Below are 13,786 nucleotides of genomic sequence, written 5' to 3' on the forward strand. Positions count from 1 at the left end.
AACTGAATGTTTCCTAACAGTAAGGAAATAACAGAAACAGTTTGACAGGAGAAGTGATGGGTTTGTCCTTACCCAATGTGTTGAATTAGGACCTGCAGTCATCAATCAAGGATGATGCTTTAACTTGGATTAATCAAGGGATTGAGAAAATTTTAAATGGCTCCTCCAATTTTGATATTCTAATTTGTATTTCACTACTGTTATGGTGCAGGAGAGATAACTTGTTGTGGTTTGTATGCTTTTGTTTGTGGGATATGTGCTTTTAGATGCCTTTTTGTGCATATTATGAGTGTTTTTGGAGGGGGTTTTGTGTACTTCAGGTGCATAGGTTTATAAGGAGCATACAGTAGGTGGGAAGATATTTCTGGGATAAAAACATGGGAAATTGTGCAATCTTTCCATTTTTTAATCCAATTCTAACATATGTTCAGAATTACATTTGTTTCTAAATTCATGAAGTAATACTTTAAGTGTTAGAAAAGGTAACAGTAGGTATAGGCTATTTAAACATAAAAAGATACAGAAGGAACTTTTAAAAATCTGTTAAATATTAATGCTCTTAGAAAATGTTTGTGTTGCTATATTTGCAAGTCCCTTATTTTCCATTTTCAGCATTAGTTCTATGTGTATAACATAATCAATTTAAAGCTACAGTATATTACTATTATGAGAATAAGCCATGTTGAGCCTTTTCTTCTATGACTTTGCAAACAAGAAGACATCAAAACTTCAATAAATCAAGATCAAACTTTGGTGATAAATACTATTCAATACTGTACAATAAATTGTAAAATAAACATATGTCAGATTGTATGTAACGGGAAACTGTAGCTTATTTGTGGCTGAATACAGATTATTTAAATCCCTTCCTGAAACACAAAGGAGAAAACAGATGTAGAATAAGCACTACCATATATGGGTTGCAAAAACTGGATAGTCCCTTGATGATAGCAAAGAGATATGAAATCCTAACTGTATTTTGCATATCTTTGAATTTAACCTGTGAACTAACTGTCAGAGTATGCTTGTGCAATTCTTTGCACTATTGCCATATTTATTTAAAATATTTCTATTACCATTCTAAAAGATAAACATTTGTAGGGTTGTTCTGCTTCTTATAAATACCTATTTATTCTATTAGATGTTATTTTTCATAAATATTTTTATAAGATTTTCTAAAGTAGCTAAAGATTATTAAAAATGTCCTGGGGAATCTTAAAATCCATTTAAAACATTTAAATGCCCAGATTCACATAGAAAGTAAATACTTATTATGCATTTATTCATTACAAATAAAACAGAAATGAGTAATACAATTTTACAAAAACTCTCTTCTAAAACATATTAAAATTCTTTTTAAAACTTAGAATTGCAAATGAAGTGTAAAGACACTATATCTATCTATCTATCTATCTATCTATCTATCTATCTATCTATCTATCTCTATATGTAATACTCATGAAATAGAGCTTCTCTCTTATTAATGTATTCAGCAGTTCAAGTGCTATCGAATGTAAATGATGAGGTGATATTGATGAAAGGAGGGATTGAGGTCTCGGGGGGCGCTGATGACGGATTGAACAGAAGCGCCCTTGCACTGCACGTAACTCAAGTCTGTCGTCTTCACTACTCAAAGCCATAATGGAAGGTGGCAGTCTGAAATGAGTTGCCACGGCAAAGAGTATTATTTTTGAAATGCTTTCACACAAATCACTAGGCCCTGCATACAACTTAGTTTCATGCTTTAATGTCATCAGGAGGCACAAATTGGTGTGTCTAATTGTTTGCCACCTGCCAGCAAAATGAGCTGCCAGCTAGCCAGACGGGTTTGATTGTCCGTCAGCTTTTCAATAGATTGAGAGTGACAACATCAAAAATTTCACTTCAAACTCTGAAGCTTTGAGCAGCTTTTCAGAGACCTCTTCCCCACAAGTGCTTCTGGACAACTGCATTTTTCAATCAGTTTCAATATATTCCTGCCTTCTGTCTCATCTGTCCTAAGGTGTAGCTGTAATTACATCAAAAACTATATAAACAGATTTCTTTGGCCCTAGATTCTTGACTCAGATTCTAGATTCTTGATCCCAATATCAGGTGAAAAACAAAAACAAAAAAATGTAGTGGTATTTGCAATAGCACAAGCAACTGATTATTTGCTAGTGGCTATGGCAATTTTAGTGAAAGTGACACATTTTCATTTATACTTTTTTTTATATGTGTCAGACATTTTGCTGTGTATGGAAATGCAAGCAAAGACATTCATAGATTACATATTTTATTTTATTTTAATTTCACTTTATTTCCAAGCAATTCTTATTTACAGATTTGTCTTTAGTAAATTACTATGTTGAATATAAAACTCTAAATGTTTGTGAGATTTGAAAAGAAGAATTCTAGTAAATTACTTAATGTCAGCTATCCTAAAAAAATGGAATTAAAAGACCTGCAGATATAAAAGCAGGACTATAAAAGCATAAATACCAAATTTTGTTTTAAAATTATGCTTTCTCCCTGCCCCCAACCACCTTTTGAAACTCTCCTGAATTTAGTAAAATAGATTGGTCATTTATTCTGTCCAAAGAAATAAACAGAAAAAAAAATGGCATGTGGTTTCTTTTAGGTAACTGTTCCTAAAATCTCAAATTCCAGGGTATTTTTAGCAGAACAGAATATGCAGAAGCTGTCCATGGTGACTATACTAGCTTTTAGATGAAGTAAATGTTAGGGCAGGTTTTTTGTTTGTTTTGTGTTGTTTTTTGTTTTAGTATTTCAGTTCTATAATTTGATATTTGTTGATTGAAATGTGCACTCCCATTTTAAACCAGAGCTTGATTTTCTCTAAATTTTATGTTATTAACATTGTTTTAAATTACAAACATTGAGGACATTCTAGCTAAATGACATTGACTGTTATTCTGTTTTAGTTTCACTTGGTAACTTGTGTGTGACCCATTTTCTAGTATCAACCATTGGCCTTCTTTTTGCTGTTAACTGTGCCTTTCTACTTCATGGTACCAATAATATGATTTTATTTCTTTGTGTTCCATTGTGCTCGCAATGGGAAAAAATCATTGGATAAGCAAAAACTGATAAGTCTTTCCCCTGCTTTTCCCCCTTTCCTAGATCATATAGTACAACTAAGTTTTCTTCTTGTCTCCAACTTTAGCTTTCTAGTCTCCAATCATAAGCAATATATCTTGCTTGCTTTTCTTTTGATTTCAGACTGAACGTGACCGTAAAACCCTCTTCTGCATGAGTGGTTAGAGCACAAAATTGGATAAACATGATATTAAACGATTGTCCATTAAATTTAATTGATATTATTCAGTCACTGACCACATCATACCCAAGTAGCATCTTTGCTATAAGCTTTCAAGCAATACTGTTCATTCTTTATTTTATTTTTTTATTTCAATTTGATTATGTCCAGGATGTCAGTGTGTAATCTCTTCATTTTTCTCTACGTGGAGGTTTCCCATGATCATGTTCCTTTTATGATTGTGTTTTTGCAATGTTGGATTTTCTTTTCTTTCATGGCAACTTTAGCAACTAGACATCTGGCTAATATCTGGCTGCATCAATAAACCCCACTAGTACTCAGCTATTCCTCACAACCATCTTTAGTGCCATCTGATTATCATCAGGCTTATCATCAGGAACTATAAGGTCAATACTTTATCTTGCCTATCAGTTTAGTTTTGGGGACTAAAATACAGAAGTGGTTTGCCTTTGCCTTCTCCTGCTCAGTCTAAAATTATATCTGCTCTGTTATCCCTGAAGTGATCATCTGCTTCAAGCATTTTCCTGGAGGGATGAGTTTTATACGGAAAATACTGCTGGGAGTATGTACTCCTAGCATACACCCCTGGTATCTTTGCTCATCCTTCCTAGGAAGAATCCTTCTCCCACCCCTGATAATAAACCATAGCAAGATGCTTCTCTGTTATTTCTGGAATTTTTTCATTAAATGAATGTCTCAAACCCTGAATTTCAATCCTTTATGTCCACAAAACCTTTAGCTTAAAAATTTAGTTCTGTACCTTGCCTAGGTTGTCTACTGAATTGTCTTTGTTACATCATACTGTCAAAATTTATGCTATAGTTACTTCTGGTTATAAACCTTTGTGTACCTATTTACTACACATAATGCACAGTGGTGCGATTCAAATATGTGAACGACGGTTCTCTGTGTGGATGCCGCTTCCGGAAGTCCATACTGGGCCTGGGCAACAAAAAATTATCTACCGGTTCTGCCAAAATGGTGCGAACCTGCTGAATCCCACCACTGATAATACATAAGGTTTATATTAAAGAGTTTACAGTAATATAATATTATGCTTATGGTCCTGCTGAAATGAATAATTTTGATTTACGGATTTTATGTAAATGTATTATTCTTATATTTGGAGATGTGAATATCAATTCCTTAAACAGAAGTAATAACATAAATTTAGGGGTCATCTGGATTTTTTGCAGTCCTGATTAGGTAGCCCTAAATCAAATTACTGTTGAGATCATTTCAGAGTTAAAGAAAGTTAAAATTACACTGTCATATCACCTGAAAAAATATTAGAAACATTTTATTATTTTAACGAATATGAGTTGAAAAATAAATGTGGCTAATTTCAGAAATGGCAAAAAATGTTGTATATTCAGTATATTTGTAGCGTTTTACAATATATTATCTTTCTATAAATGTCATCCGAGTATACATCTTTAATACTCATATTTTAAATGTTTTTGATTACTCCTTAAAATCATACATGTATTCTTTTATTTAGTTTTTGCTCCTTTCCTTCCTTTTTATATTTGTTTTGATGGTTTATTTATGTAATAGTAATAAACTGATTTCTTCCTCCAGTGGATAAGAAAAGAGAAAAACATTTCCTAATTTTGCACTGATTTTTCCCCCCCTTCTGTAGAAGTGTTGTAGTTCCAGTGAAAAAACCTCCCCCTGGAAGTCTAGCGGTCACAACAGTTGGAACTACCACAGCTGGAGGTGGACTACCGCCAAGCAGTACGCCAAATATATTTGCTGCCACAGGAGCTACCCCAAAAAGTATGATAAATACAACAGGTATTGTCTTTAGATATTTTTGTGAATTTTGTCCTTTAATTTCAGCTTTTTTGTTGTTGTTGGTATCTTTCTTATATTTGCAATCCTTTTGTAATAAATACCTTTAAGCATTCTCACTTCCTAATGTGTAGAAAATTGAAAAGATCCCCAGAACATTTATCTTCTAAATCAGGCGTGTCAAACTGCCGGCCCACGCCCACCACAGCTCTGGCAATGCAAAAAATGTGATATGTCACAACACATCACGTGACACGGCGAGTTTGATACCCATGTTCTAAATCAAGCAGTTCAATTAGTGGTTGGGAAAAGGGGAAAATTGTTGAAGGATATCAACATTATAAGCTCAATCTGCTATATGGAAATGCTCCTAATGTACTTAAGCAGTCCTTGATTTTTTAAAAAAATTAGTTCATAGAAGTAGATTACACCTGACTAGAGATTAATTTAAAATATCTTGGAGGAGATATTTAAAACCTTTAATGAAAAATTTCCAAGTGGAAATTCTTACTGAAATGAGCATATTCTATAAAAAAACCCTGTTCAACATGGTCATGCTTAATAATAGGATAATTCATCAAGGATACTGTTCATAGATTTCATTATAACTGTAGTTTATTGCTTTCCATATGCTGGTTGCATTGGTGTAAATGGTATCATTTGTACTCAAACATATTTTTGTTTTCATGTCTTTTATTGTATATGCCAGAAACATATGCCAACATCTGTTTATAGTAATTTTGAGCATGTTTCTCAAAACATCTCATTTATAATATTTCTTTGGGATTTTTTAACTAGATATACTCAGAATAGTGACTAATTTACTGAAGGCTTTAAATATCATCTTATTGGTTTATGGAGATCAGATACCCCCACATGTTTATTTTTATTTCTATTAGCACTAGATGATACTGGAAGTGCTTATTGCTGTTTTTATGTGGTAATTTTTTAAGAGGATAATGTCTTAGCCTTGCATTTTATAATTACTGTTAGTTTAAATCACCGGGAGGGGTTTGACATTTTGTTCAAAAAGGATGTGTTTGTATCTTTATGAAAAATATTCGTGAAGTATAGTTATAACACTTTTGAAATATTTGGACTATAAATTAGCTATGGGCAAGATATTCTAGAACGGGTGTCAAACTGCCAGCCCGTGGGCCAGACGCATCACGTGAAGCTGCACCCACCCCATTGCCGGCAATGGCAAAACAGTCCCAATATGTTGCATGACATCATGTGATGTCATGAGTTTGACATGTCTGTTCTAGAAGATTTTCTTCTATAATTTAAATAATTTCATACTTAATCATGAGAGTACTTGAAAGTAAATATCTGTAGTATAGTATATTGGTATATAGTTAAGAAAAAAGAATGAATGAGTTTTTAATTATTAGTTGCCAGCTCTTTGTAACAGAGAAATGTTGTCTATAAGTAATAACACTCCAGAGTTATAATGCATAGAAAATAGATGCATTATGATTTACTATGAAATTGATGCATTGTTTTTCAGACTGAATATATTGTATTTTGGTGGATAGGTGCAGTGGATTCAGGATCTTCATCATCATCATCAACATCTAGTTTTGTGAATGGTGCTACTAGTAAGAATCTTCCTGCCGTTCAAACCGTTGCACCAATGCCAGAGGATTCAGCTGAAAGCATGAGGTATACTTTATAAATTAGTATAGAGGTGGATAAAAAAAATGAATGGCATAGAACTTCCTAGCAACAAATATCTTTGTAAAGGCTTCTAGGTCTTTGAAATAAAATGTACTGCTTTGGAAACTCATTGAAGTACAAACATGGGCTATAACCACATTATATGGACCATTAACTATAATTAATATAATATGAATAATCCTATTTCTGCTTCGGTATTTTCTCATATAGCGAACATTGCTGATGTAAATATATAAATGTAAATATAAGAATAGCCTTTCAAAAGGCCCTGAAAACATGGTTTTGCAACTGACTATGGCAACCAGGGAATGTAGCATAGCTGGCAGAGTGGTTATACTAAATGTTATTGTTAAATTTTATGATGGTTTTTTACGTTTTTTTGTAACCTTTTAAAAATTGTTTTATTTTTTGTTCTTTTTTAAGCTTTTCTTTTAATTGTTTGTAAGCCACCTACAGTCATATATATATGAAATGAATGGCTATAAATATTTGAAAAAAATCAGTAAATGCAATTTTTGAAATAAAGATAGACTATAGAGGAAATTTTATTTTTTTTAGACAGCATTCACACATTTTCTGAGGAAAAATAATTTCAAATATTACTATCCACCTATAACTGTTTATGATTAATCAATTGCTTCTAATTTTAAGTTCCTGAAATATAAATTCAAAATTATAAAAATTGTTGAATTGTTACAGTGATACAGAAGTAAGAAAAACAGCTATGTTTTGCAGTACCAAGGAGGCTTCCATCAAATTGTAAACTGGTCATGAATTCTCTCTTGATGATTCCAGTTTGACAATTTTTTACACAGAATCACTAATTATACATTACATAGTTCTTTCAAAAAGAAATACAATTGAGCCAATTTTAATTTTAAATCAGTTTAAAATATATATTTTTATTTATGTTTTGATTTCTCACAATCCTTCGCTGGTTGTTTGTATGACTATATTTCAGAGACAGAACATGGGAGAAGTGTAAAAGTTAGATGATGTAAAAACCTATGGATTGAAGAAGAAAAGGTTACTTATAATGATAGTCCTTTTGGATAGTAAATGTGTTAGCAACCAGTTATGGGATTTTTTGCATTAAAGTAAACTGGATATTTTCATAGAATTGTTTAATATTAGGAATAATACCTTGAATTATAGGAGATAGAGCTAAGATAAAATAAACATATTTTTTACCTTTAATTGTGGGATGTGGTGCATAAACAATGGAGGTTATTTTTTCCATCCAGTAAATTCTATTTATATTGAGATATATAGATCTTTCTAATCAGATTGCAAAGAGATAGAATTTGTTCTCCATTTTATATGATTTGGACAATGTGAGAAAGTTGATTGTCATCTTTTTCACTAAGATATAATAAACTGAAATCTTTGTTTCATGTTATTTTGAATATTGCTGTAAAAGTGCAGCTATTATTTATCTGAATTTCAGCTTTGCCAAGAGTATGAGTGGATTGTATATCCAAGTTTATTGTTACTTGATGTCTTTTATAGTAGGCCTCCAAAGTTAGGGCTACTCCATCACTGGAGTTTTCAAGAAGAGATTATACAGTCCTTTATCTAGAAAGGCATAGGGTCTTCTGCTTGAACAGGAGGTTGGATTAGAAGATTTACAACATTCCTTCCAACTCTGTTATTCTAAGTTCTAAGGCCTCATCTGCATGACTGGGTTTTTCACTTATTCGTGAGGTGCCTTATTAATTTTTGTTTTGCAATTTTATAATTATATTTATGTTAACATTACAAAAGATGAAAAGTTGTATAGCTCTTGCATGATTCACAGCATAGCATATTTCTGGTTTGAAAAAGGACCATTGAATTCAGTGTAAGATTTTAGTCTCGGAATGCTTCCTCGTAGTTGCCAGTGTTTCAGAAGTTGGATTTTATACAAAGTATTATTTTTCATAAAAGGACTTTTCTTTTCTTGCAGTTTCTGTAATGCAGCTACGCATAGTTTAAACAGTAAAATAAAAAAAAATACTAATTTTCTACTGCTAAAAGGTTTTTCCATGTCTCCAGAGATAATGTAAATCTGTTGAGCAATATACTGTGGGTAAAAAACCATTTCTCTACAAGAAGAATTTTAGGGAAAAACTTCAATTTTTAATGTCATGTTTATATTAAGAGCATACATAACCTTTTAAAATATCTGCTGTGGGATGTCAGGAGTCAGTATAATCCTTTCCACTCTCCTTCATGGCTGCCTTATGGTACTTCTTGTTAAAATGACAGAATGATTTCATGAAAGAATTACTAGGAAATAAATGCCATAACAGAAAAATCAAATACTGTAATGGCCAGTATATGTGCTTTTGACCTATATTACACTGATCATTACCACCTTCTGATTATTGGAACTCTCCCCCTGAAAGGCAATGGGAGAGTTCTAATAATTACAAAGGGTAGAGGTTTTTCTCTGTTCTCCCTGTTGAGTTGCTAATACATTTTTTAGCTTTTGAGGAGGAGAGTAGCATTTTGTTGAGGAAAATAACAAGAAAAGGAAATAGTTGGTTGAACTGTTTTGGACAAAATCCAGCTTAACAATTTGGAACAGTGTTTCTGTAAGGCTGCATACTGTAGTACCACAAGGCGTTTGAATGAGATTAAACAACAGAAAACGATCAAGGTGCTGGTGATGACCTATAAAGCCCTAAATGGCATGGGTCCAGATTATTTACGGGAGTACCTTTTGCCGGCGTTAACTTCCCATCATCCTGTGCGCTCTCACAGAGAGGGCCTCCTCAGGGTGCCATTGGTCAGGGAATGTCGACTGGCGGCCCCCAGGGGGAGAGCATTCTCTGTGTGTGTGCCTGCCCTCTGGAATCAGCTCCCTGTTGAGCTCCAGATGGCTCCCGACCTTCACTCTTTCCACCGCGACCTGAAGACTTGGCTATTCGAACTTGCCGGCTTGGACTGAGGGACTGGGATTTTAGATTTAAAATTTAAAATTTTACATTTTAGAATGTGTTTTATTGTTTAGGGCTACTTGGTTTAATTTATTTTAATTTTTGTATATTATGTGTTGTATATAGTGTTTTAATTGCCCTGTACACCGCCCCGAGTCCTTCGGGAGAGGGGCGGTATATAAATCCAAATAATAAATAAATAATAAATATAAGAGGAAGTAAGAAATCAATGTTTTCTCTGCTTCCTTGGCAATGCAGTAGAGACAATTTGAACGCCTCTTTTACCACTTAGACAGCTTGCATTAAAGATTGACTGATTTAACAATTCATTTAGGCCTATAATTTACTGATGGTTTAATGAAAGAAATAAGTCAACTATGCTATAAAGTTGTAATCCCTTCCCTCTCCCCAGTCTGTGTTTTGAACCTCTGTATTCTTAGTAGTGGTTCTAACTACTCTCAACTATTTAGAACTGAAAACTGGTGTCTGGATATGGTAGATATATACATCTGTACAGAAACAGCAGAGTCTTGAGACATCAAAAAGATTAACTAATGAAATGTATCATAAACATTCTTGGATTACAATTTGCTTACTTCAAATATTTTGATAGATTTATACCAATTTCTTTCCACTGGTAATCTAATATGTCAGTCAAGGGTTCTCAAGCTGACACCTAGCCTGTTGAATACAGCAAGAAAGATACTTGGAGCTTAGTCTAGAGAGACTCAGGTTGTGCATGTGCTAGAACAGGCAAAGGTATACCTCATGAAATTCAACTCTGGACTTCTGAAACAAAATAGGTATTTCTTTTCTGACCTGCTATAACCAGCTGCTTACTGCCTGGACAAGCCCAGGTCCATTATAACACATTTGATCAGCTCTGGGCCCTCAGACTCTCCCCTAGTTAGGCAGGTATGTGATCAGGCCTACTATATGCCAACAGTTTTATAGAATGATCCCTAAATTAAGCATTTGTTTATTTGTTCAATTTCTGTGGCTGGCCATCTCAGTCAATAACTTTGGGAGCCTTACAATTCAGAAAATATGTTAGGATTTAAAAAAAAAAACATTTTAAAATAATGAAGTAAAATCTGTAAAACAAAAACATTAAAAACATCCAATTCAGCCTATGCCAAAACAGAATATTTGGCCAGTTAGCAATATAGGCAGGAAATAGGCTCTTAACACATTCAGCCCCCCACGCCCCCCAGGCTCTGGGAGCATAGGCAGGTTTTTAGGTCCTTAGGAAAAGCTAGCAGGCATTGAGGCCACTCTGATCTCTGATAGGAGGATGTTCCATAAATCAGAGGTTACTGCAGAAAAAGCTTGCCTTCTGGTCAGCACCAGCCAACAATCTTTGGCTGATAAGATCTGTAACATGCCCATTCTGCTTGACCTGGCTGGATGGATAGAGAAAAAGTGATCCCTTGGGTACTCAGTTCCAAACTATGTAGGAGTTTAAAGGTAACCACCAGCATCTTGAATTGCACCTGGAAGCACAATGGTAACCAGTGCAGTTCATACAGGAGGGCATTCTTGATTAAAGTCTCAGATTCTGAGTTGGGTACAGACGGGATTTGGTAGGTTTTTTTTTTAAAGCAATAAGGCATGATGGGCAGCATATTTAGAAGGATAAATGGCAGAAGCACAGTGATGTTGAGGGTCCTTAGTCTGTCACCCAGATTGCTGTGCGGGAATAATCAACACACAGGGAGAATTCACAGTTTATTCATTCTACTAGTCCAGCTTTCTGCTGCTCATAGTGTCTTACTTGTGTAGGAACTGATTGTTACCTAATTTAAATAATCATCAGTCAGGGTCTCTTTCGGAGTCTGCATAATGATCAGCATGAATTTGCTAAGCTGACTGGGAATAAAGGGCAGCTAAAAGGAGTGCCTTTTGACAGTAGTTCAGGTTGAAAAGAGGTATACTGGATGGGAAGAGGCAGCATCCTCATGATAAATTTTGTGACACTAACAAGAAACGTGAGACGAATGCGGCCAGATCTGGATGCCAAAGAATTCTTTTTTGGGTGCTGAGGGGAGGAAGATGGTGATACTACGGGGCCTACAAGTTGAGCCAGGAAAGCAGAAGAGGGGAGGGACAGGGCACTATAACTGCCATTCTTCAGATTCCAACAGAAGTTCCAGACCAACACATTGCCAATACTCCAGTAACAAAGAAGTTGTGAATTGGGAGGGTGCGTCACAATTGCGCCTCTTACCTAAAAATCCTCAAACTAGGTTCTTTCCTTAACTGTTTAAACTGACAAGCCCCATACTGGCAATTCCCTAGTCCCATAAGACTGGCATTATCAAAATCCTGTTATTTCAACTTAGACTAGACAATTGAAATTAAAGTCAGGAAATAGGAATTTAGCCTTGTGATTGGCAGCCCACAGACTCCATTTAGACAAACTATTGAATTCAGAAACTAGTTGTCCACATCACAGTGGTGCTGAAAACTGTGTTTCCATAGCTAAGGCTTGTGCACTAAATAATACATTCCTGTTCTGATCACAGATACATATTATTTGGACTACTCTAATGTGTTTGTATCTCATTCAGGAAGCTGTAATCAGACTATTTATTAGGTTCAATTATAAGGAACACATAGTCCAATAACAGAATAGCTTCTCTCGCTATTTTCTGTTTCTTGGTAGAGTTCATAGCATAGATTTTGTTTAATAAAATCTTTGGGATATATTTTGGGGTCAGGTGATTTGAAATATCTTAATTGTTAAACATTTTTGTACTTCATTAGAAATACATTTGTAGACATGAAAGAAAGGGCCTTTACAGTCACTATAACAAGGAACTTCTCCAGTGCAATAAAACCAAATTCTCTGTGATGAAATTCTCTTCCCCCCCCCCCAGCAGACAGAGATATTTTATTTAGGTAGACCTTTTGTAGAAAAGCTATATTGACTGTGAAGTTAGTTTTTAATTAAGCAGATATGGTTTGATTCTCTTTTCTGTGTCATATGTTTTTAACAGCATTTATAAGTTTCTTCAGTTTGTTGTTGCCTATTGGTAGGTAAAAATATTTTGTATGGATAATAGGAACCATGATACAGGACATTTAAAGATCAAAATACACTTGTGGTGGTCTAATAATTTAAATTAGCGTGCAACAGAATTTCTGGAGTTGTTTGAAAGTTTGAAATCAGCTTCTATCCTATAGTAATCTGCTATAAATACATTTGTTTTAAAGGTAGCTAGTTAGAAGATTTCCAAGTACAGGCAAGCAGACAAACATTAATACTTGAATGGGAAATTACAAGAAATCTCAAAGTTACAGATAGCCTTTAGTTTATGGCCATTTAGTCAACAACTGTTCATTACAACGGCACTAAACAAATGGTACTTATGACTAGTCCTAAAAGTTCCAGCCATTGCGCCATCCCTGGAGTCATGTGATTGCAATTTGTGTGCTTAGCAACTAGTTTGCATATATCACACTGCAGCATCCATTTGCTTAATTCTCTGGCAGCTTCCCACAAACAAAATCAACACAAGAGCTGAAAGTATAGGTTTCAAGCACTCTGTAGCACACACCCATAGCAATCCCTTGCACATCTGCATTCCCTAGTGCCTGCTCTCAGTCCTGCCTACTCACTCACACTTCCCAACACTCACCCACAGCCCCTGCCAGCCCCACCCGCACTCTCCCCAGGACCCACCCAAGCTCTCAACAGTTCGCCTACATACCCTTGTCTCCCTGCAGCAGCCACACATTTCCCTTCACTCCTTACCTAAGACTCCTGCATCTTCCCACATAATGACTTGCATAGTCCTGGGACTATTGGAATTGCTGTTACTAAGCAATGTGGTCACAAAACATCACACTTTATGACAGCATAGCTCAGTGACAGAAATTCCAGTCCCAACTGCCATTCTAACCCAAGTACTACCTATAGAGACAAACCTAGAATGTGTCAAAAACCCTTATCTCCATGAGATCACCAAGAGTCATGTTACCTTTATGAAATCTGTGAAAACTGAGTAAACTAATTTCTGACTGATTCATTAGATACAAAGCATTCTGACACTGCCCTAGTTTAAATTATATTACAAATTATTTTATCCCATCTACTTTAAACAGCTTT

General features: G+C 34.7%; 1 protein-coding gene across 3 annotated transcripts in view; it reads left to right on the plus strand.

Annotated features, from left to right (window-relative positions):
- NBEA (neurobeachin) overlaps nucleotides 1–13,786 on the plus strand; it is a 397,191-nt gene that overhangs the window by 143,995 nt on the left and 239,410 nt on the right. For 2 of the 3 annotated variants that reach the window (XM_081327264.1, XM_081327263.1), the window contains 2 exons: nucleotides 4,923–5,077; nucleotides 6,613–6,739. In XM_081327264.1, the coding sequence (XP_081183390.1) occupies nucleotides 4,923–5,077; nucleotides 6,613–6,739 (282 nt within the window). The remainder of the gene's footprint in view (nucleotides 1–4,922; nucleotides 5,078–6,612; nucleotides 6,740–13,786) is intronic. The other variant, XM_081327262.1, reaches the window with a different exon arrangement.

This window comes from Vipera berus (assembly GCF_964194415.1).
Source record: "Vipera berus genome assembly, chromosome: 4".
Classification (NCBI taxonomy): Eukaryota; Metazoa; Chordata; class Lepidosauria; order Squamata; family Viperidae; genus Vipera; species Vipera berus.